Genomic DNA, 13,187 nt, shown 5'->3' with positions numbered 1-13,187 from the left:
TCAAAATACATTTCCCCTCCTGCAGATGCATCTTGCAATTAGGCCCAAGCTATGAGCCTACATGCTCCTCCCCTGGCCCTGCACAGGCAACAAAGCTGAAGTTAATCAGAGGTACAAATGGCTGGCTGTGCCTCTGTGACACATAGCTTCTGAAACATGCATCAATGCTTTGGAAATGAAAAGCTCCTAGTATTGCAATGCCAGGCTGGTGCCCATGAGGGCCAGACAACATTCCTTGGGCAAAGCCAGGGGGGAATGGGTGATCTGATCCCAACTCTAGTTTAGTTTGTTGATTTGTTGTTTTGTTTTGTTTGGAGCAGGGGTTGGGGGTATGAAAAACTTACACAATTATTTACTACTGTAGTCCCCAGACCCAGCACAAGGCCTGGAACAAGGAGACCCTTTTTTAATAAATAAGTCTTTTTTTTTTTCTGAGACAGAGTTTCACTCTTATTGCCCAGGCTGGAGTGCAGTGGCGTGATCTCAGCTCACTGCAACCTCTGCCTCCTGGGTTCAAGCGATTCTCCTGCCTCAACCTCCCAAGTAGCTAGGATTACAGGCATGCACCACCATGCCTGGCTAATATTTTGGTATTTTTAGTAGAGATGGGGTTTCACCATGTTGACCAGGCTGGTCTCAAACTCCTGACCTCAGGTGATCCACCTGCCTTGGCCTCCCAGAGTGCTGGGATTACAGGCATGAGCCACCGCTCCCGGCCTTGAATGGATAAATCTTAAGGGATATTTTTGGAAAGGATTTTCTAAAAAATACCCATGTCTCTACACTATTGCAGAAGGGCTTTCAATTTTGATGGCAGCCTTTCAGGCCAGCCTACATGCAACTAAACTTTTCCATAACAGCATCACACTTACACAAGAAGAAGGTTTTATAATCCTGTTTCACTTGCCGTTATTTAACATAGTTCTTCCTCCTTAACATTCAAGATCTGAGCACGATCATGTTCTTTCTGTTTTTGTTTTTTTCCTAAATCAAATTGAAGTGAGTCACCTCACCTTGGGCCAAAGTTGGACAGAAATCTATTCTTGGCTTTATTCCCCACCCCTCCACCGCCTTGGAACCTTATAGAACTTTATGTGGTTCAGGAAAATAAGGGCAGGGCCTCAGATCTTCAACCCATGACATTTGTATGCCCAGCTCCCTGCCTTCCTGTCTCACCCCCAGCTAGGGCACAGGACCGACTACTGTGCTCAGAGAGGTGCCAGAGTCTGTAACACCCCCAGACTTCCCAGGTCCAGCCACATCCACCCCAGAGCCCCAAAAGATGATCTTCAGAGAGGCCTTTAAAACACAAGCAGCTGGTCACTTCCTTCCTGACCGGAACCCAAGATGGCTGTGGTCTTGCTGAGACACGTTGGTCGTCATTGCCTCCGAGCCCACTTTAGCCCTCAGCTCTGTATCAGAAATGCTGTTCCTTTGGGAACCACAGCCGAAGAAGAGATGGAGCGGTTCTGGAATAAGAACACAGGTTCAAACTGCCCCATATCTCCCCACATCACTATCTACAGTTGGTCTCTTCCCATGGCGATGTCCATCTGCCACCACGGCACTGGTATTGCTTTGAGTGCAGGGGTCTTTCTTTTTGGCATGTCGGCCCTGTTACTCCCTGGGAACTTTGAGTCTTATTTGGAATGCATGAAGTCCCTGTGTCTGGGGCCAGCACTGATCCACACAGCTAAGTTTGCACTCGTCTTCCCTCTCATGTATCATCCTTGGAATGGGATCTGACACTTGATGTGGGACCTAGGAAAAGGCCTGAAGATTCCCCAGCTATACCAGTCTGGTGTGGTTGTCCTGGTTCTCACTGTGTAAGGCTGTAGGGCTGGCAGCCACGTGAAGAACAGAGGCTCTGAGCATCATCTTCTTACACATTATTACATTCACCCATCTTTCTGTTTGTCACTCTTATCTCCAGCGTGGGAAAATTTCTCCTTATTTGTTTAGATCCTTTTGCACTTTCAGATCCCCTTGGAGCAGTAGAGCTCCTTGTAGAGCATAACAGTGGAAAAGGGCCTAGTTGTTCCCTTGTTTCTAAAGATGGGGTGGCTGAAAAAATTCCCCTTTCTTGCCCACAGCTTGCCTCCTCTGGGCCTAGAAGCAGTTATTCTCTCTCCATATTGGGCTTTGATTTGTGCTGAGGGTCAGCTTTTGGCTCCTTCCTCCTGAGACAGTGGAAACAATGCCAGCTCTGTGGCTTCTGCCATGGGGGCTGGGGGTGAGGCTTTGGGTGCCACTGCCTGTGGGTTGCTGGCTTAAAGGACAATTCTGTTCATTGGTGAGAGCCCAGGCCATTAACACCTACGCAGTGTTTTTGAAAGAAGAGAGGCAGAGGTGGAGGGGAGTTAGTCTATCCCAGCTAGAGGGAGATAAAGAGGGCTAGTTAGTTCTTGGAGCAGCTGCTTTGAGGAGAAAATGTATAGCTTTTGATACAAGAGGAAGATCCAGTAAATTATCATTGAACATATTAAAGGTTATTTCTTTTTCTTATAAAACACACACACACACACACACACACACACGCAGCTGATAATTCCACTTTCCCAGCCCTGGCCCTGAAGGGGACCCAGAACTCTCTGCACAAAGGCCATCCTTCAAGGGGAGGGTAAAAGAAATGGAAAATCACATTTTCATTCTTTAGCGTCTCCATACAACAGCCAGAACTGGGCGGAAGCTAATTATATCAGAAGCATACTCCATGTTGCTGCATCAGCTTTGGGATGTTCATTTTTAAATTTATTTATAGCTTGTCTCGTTCCTCAAAGGAGTTCAGGCAGCTACAAAAATAAAGACAATAAAATTGAAAAAAAATTAAATTAAAAAAATCATGACCAGGGAAAATGTGCAGTAGAATGAAGTGTCAATTATCACATTTTCTGACTGCAAAATCTCCTCCAAGCTGATGCACCATCATTTACTAAAACAGCCCCTCTTGTTGGACATTTCCAGTTCATTTCGTTTGGGGTAGTTTGTTGCTGTTGCTGTGGTTGTGGTTTTGTTGTATTGAATTTTGTGTTAGCTGCAGCTAATACCATCTAGCTGATGGCTTTGTGCTGCTCTTGAATGATTACTCAGGATAAATTCCCTGGAGACGGATTATAGGATCAGAAGGTCTGAACTTCTGTGTGGCTCTAGCTACAAAGCACTGGACTGCTTTCCAAGATCATTGTAGCAATTTATAATCCAACACTCAGCCTATTTTTTGGCTGGGAGTCAAGTCCCAGAATGTGAAGGAGGGGTCTTGGCCTGGAGTGGGGGCTGAGGGAAGGGTGCATAGGACCCCTCCTTATTGGTTATTTATGGGGATGGGCTGGGAGGAGCAGAAGAGAGGCCCCTGCCCTCCCAGTTGCTCCTGGGAGTGACTGGCCCTATAGGGGAGGGGCAAAGCTACCTCACATTTAGAGCTATGTAGTTGTTGATGGTCAAGGTCCTAGGTCTAACGGGCATCCTCCTCCCTCTCCTCCTCAGCCAGTAATCGCTACACTATGTCCTATGTCCCAGATCTGAGTCCCTTATGCTATGGGAACACCAATCATATTTACACTGCCTCCTGCCAGAAGCGGTGCAGGAGGGCTGTGGCACGGTAGTGGGCCCTGGAAACCATCCAGCCTTCATGAGGAAGAGCAGTTAAAGCACAGCCATGTACGATGTAGGTATTGATTAAAAGCATTATGGGCAGAGAAATTCGCCATCTTCCAGGGCCCCAGCCATATAAGGGCTCCAGCCATACATCCTCCAGGAGACTGGGACCTCTCCAATTGCAGGAGCCTTGCCTTCCCCATCAGATCAGGAATTATCCAAGGATGGGGACAATGTCCTTCCCATCTGCTTGAGAACTCCTAAGGGGCATATTCTCTGTCTCCCCATTGTATCTGGAACTTCCTAGGAGCATAGCGCCTGTCTGCTTCCTCAGACTGGAAACCCCCTTAGGGCAGAGGCCATGTCCTTCTACCCACTTGGGGTTCCCTGAAGTTGGGGGCCACATCTCTGATGTACAATGCTGTGTATGTATTGACTGCTGCAGGATTCTTGGAGTAAATGGGCAGTCAACTTCTTGGAATGGTGTTGACCATCTGGACTTCATCAGATTGTCCAAGACTTTGCCATTCGTTAGACAGGGGCCATATGCACAGGCAGAGCCCTGGCCTCTGGCTTCTGGCTCCTGACTCCTGGTCCCTGTGCTTTAATTTGGCTAATGGCAGAACCAGACTCCTTTCTGGGTTGCCCTGGAAGAAGATCCTTGAATGAAGGAGAATAGGATGGGAAGGTGGCAGCTGGCATGGTTGCCTCTTATGCCATAGGGGGGCTGCTCTCTCTGGAAATTTAGGCCTGGGTTCAGGGCACTGTTGAGCATTTCATACCCCAGGCCAGAGGAGGGGTGAGTGTGGAGCAGGGCTCAGCTAGTAGCCCATGAGGTATGATGTGTAGGCAGCACCCGGGGCTCACAGAGCCTGTTACCCATGTTATCTCCTCTGACCTTGGAAAGAGCTAGGGTGTATAAACAAGTATTTATAAATTTACAAAAATCAGATGAGGAAACTGAGGCACGGGCAAGGTAAATGACGTGCCCTAGGTTACACAGCTATGAGTAACAGGGATTCTGCCCTTCTCTCACACCAAGTCCCACTCTCTTTCCTTCCTGAAGTCCCTGTGACTGATCTAAAGGCTGCAAGTTTAACAGAATAAGGAGGGGGGCTCTGTTGCCACAAACCAGTTGCCCCACCTGCACACAGACTCTAAGGGACATTCTGCTTTAAGCTGTCCTTAGTTACTCATACCTTAGTGCGAATGACTTTGAAATTTTCTCAAGAGCCATGGGAGATTAGGAAGCCTCTAAGCTTCATAGAGAGCCTGGCTTGGGGGGACACAGGAGCCAAAGGCAGAGGAAGAAGTGGCAGCTTGGTGCCCCCAGAAACACGTGCTCCTGACCTCACAGTTGGCCACAGACAGCCAACTCTCCCATCCTTCTCCTACCACTTTCCCATGGGGCTAACTTCACCCTGTCCACACAGAGTGACTTAACAGCTTAAGCCCCAGATTTGGGGGCTGGGATACCTGGGACAAGAGTCCTGAGGGAAACAAGGTGAGGAACTGGAAGTGCCACAGGGCTAGAATTCTGCCCCTAGCCTACCGGAGCTGTGCCCCACGGGCTGGCCCCACTGGGCTGTGCTGCCTCCAGCCACCGAGGGCATCTCCATGTGTAGCTCTCACACTCCTCCTGCTAAACTCATCTCTGTGCTTCCTCTGCAGTTTTCATGAACACGGCCATCCCCATTGCAGCTGTCCTCATAGTAAGTGGATCCTCTCTCCATCTCTTGGGGGTAGGGTGGAGGGGGAGGGCATCTGCAGTGACAGGCTGCCCAGGTTTGGCCTTTCTGCACAGGGGCCTCAGAAGACAGGCTCCGCAGCCAGACTGAAAATAGGATAGAAAGTTTATAGAGGGTGCGGCCCCTCCCCAACTCCAGCCGGACAGGGGCCTCTGCCTCCAGGCCTGGAAGACTGGAGGCTTAGCATTTAGAGAAATTAGACTTTCTTTTAAAAAATAGCTATACAAATTTTTCATTTTTAAAGTGAAACACGTATATTGTAGAAATGATGGGAAATCCAGAACAGAAAGTGCAAAGAGAATTAAAATCACCCGTAATCCCACTGGTAACATTTTTAATGTGTTTCTTTCCAGTCTTTTTTTAAGGCCTATGATATGTCATTTTCTACAGAAATAGGAATGTGCTGCGCATGCAGTTTTGTAACCTGCTCTTTTAAATTTAAGAATATGCCACACACAATTCTCCATGCCATTAAATATTACGATGGTGGCTTTCTAAAGCAGTTTCGATAAAAGCTGTGTGGGAGCTCAGCCATGGGAGGCAGGCAGCGTGCTCCTACAGAAAGGCCTGGGCCCCTACGAGCCTGCAGCCCCTTCACCCAGCCTCCCATCCCCATCTTCTGTGATGGCTGCAGTTCCTTAAAAAGATCTACTTATTTCCCCCGGGGCCAGTGTCCCTGAGCCGTGTAGAGTTCACAGCCTGTCGGGTACGCTTGGGAATTCACTTCCAATGTGATTTATTGAGCTGGTTCCTGGCCTGGCTCTTGGCAGAACTGTGGGTAACAGAGGCCACTGAGCCAGCCAGGTGGCTGGGGCAAAGCACTGCATGACGAGGCGATGGTTTTGTAATCACTGTGTTTATGTTATTCCGATGAGGACTGGGGAGATGAGCACCCTACCTGCTGTCTGCGGAGGGGTCAGTGCTAACCTAACCCAAGGTTTCCTCCCTGCTCATTCCCGGCCAAGACTGGGCAGGACAGGGAGGGAGCAGCCCCTGCTCTCCAGCTTGAAGTCCTGAGCTTGTTGGGGACGTTTCCATGAGATGACTGTGGGGATGATGAAGGTGTCTCCAACTGAAAGGCCCCCTTAGGAGCCTGCTCCCTGCCAGTCGTCTCGTTTCCCTTCCAGTGCCGAGCGTTTCCAGTGTGGGAGGGACCCACACCCTGGGTCACCCTAGCCTCATTTGTGCCTCTGTCCACAGACCTTCGTGGGCCATGTCAGCTTCTTCAAAGAGGCCGACTTCTCGCCCTCCGTGGCCTTTGCCTCCCTCTCCCTCTTCCATATCTTGGTCACACCGCTGTTCCTGCTGTCCAGTGTGGTCCGATCTACCGTCAAAGCTCTAGTGAGGTGAGGGGAGGGTCCGGGCGAGGGCACTGGGCAGGCAGGTCCTGTGTCAGCCTCAGGGGTTGCTTGAGTGATGGCCAAACCACAGCTGTTTGGTCCCGGGACACACCCCCATTGCTGGGCCTCGCTGTAGCTGGTCCTGGTTGCTCAGAGGGACATTGGCCTGTATGGTTTCCCAGCTAGCCATCCTGAAGCAAGGACTTGCTTACATACCTCCCAGGAGAGGGGATTCACTGTCACTTCCACGACAACTTAAAAAAAAAAAAATCAATGTTGCGCCAAACGTGAAATCCTCCTAAATTCTACCCACTGGTCCTAACTTCGCCCTCGAGACCCACCCAGGATGAGGCTATCCCTTCCCCATGTGGCAGCCCTTCGGATATCAGAAGGCATCCACTGTGTCTGTCTTTCCCAGGCCAAGTATCCCCTACCCTTTCCACAGCCTCTGAGCCCTCACAGCCTCAGCCAGTGAAACAGCTTCCCCCAGGCATTGGGTCCTGCTCTGATTGGGCCACAGCTCTTGGAGGCTCCCACTTCTGGGCTCTAGAGCCTCTGCCACTGTCCCAGAGGCATCGCCCTCTAGGGAATGAAAGCCTGAAGGTAGACGGCTGAGACTCTGGCTGGGAAATGCCATATCTGGAGTGTGAAGACATCCTTGAGCCTCTGAAATAGCTCTGGCTCCTTGAAAGCAAGAGCCTGTCGTGCCTCTGTGGAGCGCTGGCTTGTCCTTACCCATGGCCAGAGAACCAGTCAGTAACAAATGTCCTCTGTGTCTTCAGCCTTGAGGAAGGTGACACCCCTGTGTCATGGGACCCTGGCAGGTCCTGGGAAGCTGGAAGGAAGGAGTAGCTGTTGGAATGAAGTAGCTGATAGAGAAGGTAGCTTGCAGGAGGAGGCTCTAGCATGGGTTCAAAGACGGAATGGGGCATAACTCAGCAAAATTATGCTTTGAGGAGTATCTGACCAAGGAGTAGCCAGTTAAACAGGGATTAGCTCCCATTTCCATGGTCAGCTGTGCTGACTCAGTTTCTTGGCCATGGTGTTGTGGGGTCTGATGATCACCCCTCCTCCCACCACCCACTCTCCAGCCCTATAAGTCTGTGTAGAAACCACAGATTTAAGAACGCTGCACGTGCCCAAAAACTGTTGCACTGATCCCAAAGCATTCACATTTTCAAACACTCTGGATCCCACTGTTTCCAGGAACGGAACACCAGAGTAGCAGAGGCCTTTTCAGTGAGGGAGCTCAGGCTCTGGCTGAAGGTGGGCTCAGGACACTACCTGAAGCTTCACCCCAAGAGATGAGGGCCAGCTCCATCCTTCCCAGTCACCGCCTGCAGGGGAGGGAGACTGGACAGGGGACGAAGGCAGAGTCTGGCAGTCTGCCCCTCCCATCTAGGGGGTGGCACACAGAAAGGGTGACTCCAGGCCACAGGCTCACTTACAGCCCCAGAATAACCTTGCCTTGAGGGCAGATGGCTTGTCTGACCCAGGCCTGTTGGATATTTAGCAAAAGAGGAGAAAGGGGAATACAAACAATCCTGAGCCTCCCAGAAAGCTTTCACACCTCCAGGATGGGAGACAATGAACTTGAAGAGTGACGCTTCCAGTGCCTCCTCAGGTCCACAGGGACATCTGGACAGGGGAGAGGGTAGGAATAGCCGCCTCCCCATGAGTAATGACACCTCCCCGAGCAGGTTGTTAGGGGGATCCAATTACATAATGCTGCAAAGCAGTTAACATGGTGTCTGGCATATAGTATATGCTCACAAAATACTAGCTATTGATTCTTCACCAGTCCTAGTCCTAACTAACCTTAACCCTGACCAACCCAACACCAACCATCCTTCAGTCTAATAACCCAGACTAACCAACTTCAACATTAAACTAACCCTAAAACTAACCAATCCCACCGCCAATCCAGACCCCAACCTACTCCAGCTGACTGATCAACCCTAGCAAACCCTGGTAACACCAATTACCTGCCCCCATGCCCACTGGTCTGCCCCCTTCAGTGTGGGCTTTGTGGGACTATACTTCAGGCCTGAGAACCTTCTCAGAGCTCTCTCTCAGGCTGTGCCCTCTCCCCTCCCCTCTGCCCCTGGCAGGGGTGAGGGGTGTCTCTGTGTTTCCCAAGCAGCGTGCAAAAGCTGAGCGAGTTCCTGTCCAGTGCAGAGATCCGTGAGGAGCAGTGTGCCCCCCGTGAGCCCACGCCCCAGGGTCCAGCCAGCAAGTACCAGGCGGTGGTGAGTGCCCGGCCTCCCCTTGCTACTCCCAGCATGGTCCTCTAAGGCTCAAAACTCGGGCCTGCTGTTTCAGACATCTGCCTTTTTTCCCAGGAAGAGGGGTTCCCTTCCCTACACAGCTCCCAGCCCAGTGGGTCCTCACCTCCAAACCACCCCCAGCCCCTCAAGGTCGTGAACCGCAAGCGTCCAGCCCGGGAGGATTGTTGGGGCCTCACCCGCCCGCTGCAGAGCCTGGTCCCCAGTGCAGAGGGCGATGCTGACAACTGCTGTGTCCAGGTGAGTCCTAGATCCTGCTGCCCCATGCCCGGCCACCCTGCACCAGCTCCTAGAGGGAGCTTAGCACCTGAAAAGCCGGAGAGCTGCATGCTTAGTCCTCTGCAGTGGTCACCCTGCCTGCCTATAGGGTCCATAGGAGTCCAGAAACCAGGGACAACCAAGCATGAGAAGGCCAGTCTCCTACTCCCCTGCTCTGGAAGTGATCCAGGGACTGGAATCAGTGTCTTTTGGCTTTCCTGGACGAGGGGAGGCCAGAGACTATTCACACTGGGAAATGGCTGCCTTTCTGTTCTCTCCTGGGCGGTGGGACGCGCCTAATGAAGATCATGGGAGGCTACTTCACGTGGACCCCAGATGGAATCCCCACACTGTCCAACATCACCATTCGTATCCCCCGAGGTATGGCCCAGTCCACCCCTCCAGCATGCCCCCCCCATGTCCCACTGAATAACATGGAGATAAAAAGACAAAGCTGCATTTATTGAGTACCTGCTCTCTGCTCATTCTTGGTGGGTGCCTTGGGTATACTAGAGAAGGGGTAGACTACATTCTAGAGGCTTCCGTGTGCTGGGTAGGAGTGCAGCACTAAGGACAGGGTAAAATTGCCAGCCTTAATGTCAAATCATCCATTGCAGACAGTATAGGTAATGCACAAAAAGATCAGATGTGGGTAGCCAAGGAACGCAAGTGGAAGAAGTGGGGTTTCTGAGAATGGACAAAGTCTCTGAGGCCATGAGGCAGGAGGACTTTCTGGCAGAGGCAGCCATGAGCAAAGTGTGGGGGTGGGTTGGAGGTGGGACCCAGGATGGCGTTTCTTGGGACCACAAGGAGCCTGGGCTCACACTAGAAGCATGGGAAAGGAGAAGCGGGTGCTTAGGAAGGGTGGCGGGGCAGGAAATCAGAGAGGGGGAAGGACCTGGGGAGCCAGAGGAGGATGTTGATTTCCAGAAGGAAAGGCTTAAGGAGGAAGAGGACTTGTTGGGGATTCTAGGTGGGAAGAAAGAAAACAGGGGCCCCAGGTTTGGGTGCATCTGTCTGTCTGTCTTTCTGGGTGATGGTTGTTCGGACTCCCCCCAGGCCCCACTCCCATCTGCCACCCTCCCTCCCTGCAGGCCAGCTGACCATGATTGTGGGACAGGTGGGCTGCGGCAAGTCCTCGCTCCTTCTAGCCGCACTGGGGGAGATGCAGAAGGTCTCAGGGGCTGTCTTCTGGAGCAGGTAATAGATGTATCCTCAGGGCTCAGTTAGTGGAGGTGAAACCTCCTTTCAACCATCCTCCTTAGTTGAGGATGCACACACATTTATTGGAGGGCCCACTCTGTGTTCAGTGAGGACTCAATAAATGCTGCTAATTGTTATTCTCATCATCACTGCTAGTAGGTATTCAACTCTTACTATGCACATGTTCTTTGCTAAGTCCTTTGCATGCATTATTTCATTTAATTTTTATGATAACTAGCAAGGTCCGTACTGTTCTCAATTCTCATTTATAGAGGAAGGTTAAACTTCTTGCCCTAATTCACACAGCTAATACGTGGCAGAGCTGGAATTGAAACTCAGTTCTGTCAGACTAAGAATCCCATGGTTACTCAGATGCACAGTAGTAATTTCCCAGTGTGGGAAATTGCAACACCAACATTGGTTTCCAGCTTGGTCATGAGCTGCACTGACATACACACCATCGGTGGGTGTCCTGAGGATCCAGATGTAACCAATAGATGTTGATTTCTGGGCAAAGATCACTGTCTTAATTAAAGAGCCAGAACCCCAGGCTGAGTCAATCACCTATCTATTATTTATACCCACGTACTTCCAAGAAGCACTTAAAACTAGTTGATAAAAGATGCATTTAAAAATCAAAACCACAATGAGCTACTATTTCACACCAGTTAGAATGGTGATCATTAAAGAGTCAGGAAACAACAGATGCTGGAGAGGATATGGAGAAATAGGAAGGCTTTTACACTGTTGGTGGGAGTGTAAATTAGTTCAACCATTGTGGAAGACAGTGTGACAATTCCTCAAGGATCTAGAACCAGAAATACCATTTGACCCAGCAAACCTATTAAACCTATTACTGGGTATATACCCAAAGGATTATAAATCATTCTACTATAAAGACACATGCACATGTATGTTTATTGCAGCACTATTCACAATAGCAAAGACTTGGAACCAACACAAATGCCCATCAATGATAGACTGGATAAAGAAAATGTGGCACATATACACCATGGAATACTATGCAGACATAAAAAAGGTCGAGTTCTTGTCCTTTGCAGGGACATGGATGAAGCTGGAAACCATCATTCTCAGCAAACTCACACAGGAACAGAAAACCAAACACTGCATGTTCTCACTCATGAGTGGGAGTTGAACAATGAGAACACATGGACACAGGGAGGGGAACATCACACACTGGGGCCTGTAGAGGGGTGGGGGGCAAGGGGAGGGATAGCATTAGGAGAAATACCTAATGTAGATGACAGGTTGATGGGTGCAACAAACCACCATGGCATGTGTATACCTATGTAACAAACCTGCACGTTCTGCACATGTATCCCAGAACTTAAAGTATATTTAAAAAAAAAAAAAAAAAGATGCATGTAAAACAAAACCCTTTAAAAAGGTAAAAAAATAGGAGCTGAGAAATGAAGAGGGTAAAAAGATGTTCAGCAACCTGGGCAGAGGACAGCTACAGCCATCAACATAAACTCTGGTTCTGCACCCTCTGGTAGCCAAGGGAAAGAGGGATCTCTGGGCTTTGGAACACTCATTTAGGAATAGAAGTTGCAGTCAATCAGCAGAAGGGCAAGATTTCCCTACCAATCATTTCTAGGGGAAAATTATTCAAGGTGTCAGGTTATTCATAAGTGTGAGTACAGAACCCAGCAGGGAGAAAGACTTTGGGCCCAGTGTCTGAATATCAGCATGCACCCCCATTTCCTGCATTTCCAAGATGTCCTTGAAAGGTGTATCCAAAAGATGGCAAATTTCCCTCCTCAGTGGGGCTGTGGGCTGGCAGATGAGCCCACTGGGTTTCCCATCACCTCCCATCAGGTGGTCCGTACTGTTCTCCCATCAGTCTTTGGGGCAGAGGGGTCTTTGCCTCCATTCGCCATCTTACTTGGGAGATTTCTCAACATAGCCTGACTGGGAAGGCCTAGGTATTCGGTTTGAGATCTTATTGCTTTATTCCGACTGCCTCTGCAGCCTTTGGAGGGAGGAGCCCTTTTCTGATGTCCAACTGCGTGTCTGCAGCAAGAAGACAAGAGTCCCCAGTGCACTGTGAGCTGAAGAAAGTAACCAATATTTATTGGGCACCTCCTATGGGCCATGCCCTTTGCTAAGTGCATTGTCAACATGATCTCATCAAGCCTCCTACTAAGTTTAGGAGGGGAGTGTTGTTACCTCATTTCACAGAAGCAGAAACTGAGGCTCAGAGAGGTTGGGTGACTTACTGATCAGTGTGTGGAGAAGAGACTCTGCCCATGTTCCTTCCCTCAAACCTGGTCACTACTGGGGCCCCCAGGGCCTAGTCCTAAGGGTTATTGTCCAAGCTCCATGTAGTGGTCAGGCTGGATCTGGGCCCTCCTCCAGGGCGGGGCTTTTCCAGAAGGATTGCGAGGCTCAGACACTGGAGCTGCCCCAGGCTTGACCTGCTCAGCATGGATGTCAAAACCCACTCTGAACCTGGTCCCTTTGCCCTGCTTTCTTCTCCTCCCCCACCCTCATGCCCTCATGTGGCATCGTGCCAGCCTCAGCACCTCTCGTTGTCCTCTGTAGATGCAGCAGGCATGATTGGCAGGGGTCAGCTCTGCCCTGCCTCAATCCCCACCTCTTCTCCAAGCTGTGCCAACCCTCAGGGTCTGACTGCCGCCCCTCTCTCTTAGGAAACCTCTACCCCAGCCTGGGGAACACAAGGAGCCTCTCCAAGGCAAAGGACCCTGAGCACTTCTTTTTTTTTTTTTTTTTTTTTT

At 50.2% G+C, this 13,187-nt stretch overlaps 1 protein-coding gene across 1 annotated transcript in view; it reads left to right on the top strand.

Moving 5' to 3' along the window:
* ABCC8 (ATP-binding cassette, sub-family C (CFTR/MRP), member 8) overlaps window positions 1-13,187 on the top strand; it is a gene marked incomplete at its 5' end in the record, with an annotated part of 84,039 nt that overhangs the window by 39,613 nt on the left and 31,239 nt on the right. The window contains 6 exons of the mRNA XM_011937523.1: window positions 5,266-5,306; window positions 6,543-6,688; window positions 8,826-8,931; window positions 9,091-9,207; window positions 9,531-9,606; window positions 10,320-10,425. Of these exons, the coding sequence (XP_011792913.1) occupies window positions 5,266-5,306; window positions 6,543-6,688; window positions 8,826-8,931; window positions 9,091-9,207; window positions 9,531-9,606; window positions 10,320-10,425 (592 nt within the window). The remainder of the gene's footprint in view (window positions 1-5,265; window positions 5,307-6,542; window positions 6,689-8,825; window positions 8,932-9,090; window positions 9,208-9,530; window positions 9,607-10,319; window positions 10,426-13,187) is intronic.

Source organism: Colobus angolensis, unplaced genomic scaffold (genome assembly GCF_000951035.1).
Source record: "Colobus angolensis palliatus isolate OR3802 unplaced genomic scaffold, Cang.pa_1.0 Scaffold164, whole genome shotgun sequence".
Taxonomy (NCBI): domain Eukaryota; kingdom Metazoa; phylum Chordata; class Mammalia; order Primates; family Cercopithecidae; genus Colobus; species Colobus angolensis.
The sequence above is the reverse complement of the archived record's forward strand: the minus strand, read 5'-3'. Positions and strand labels throughout refer to the sequence as shown.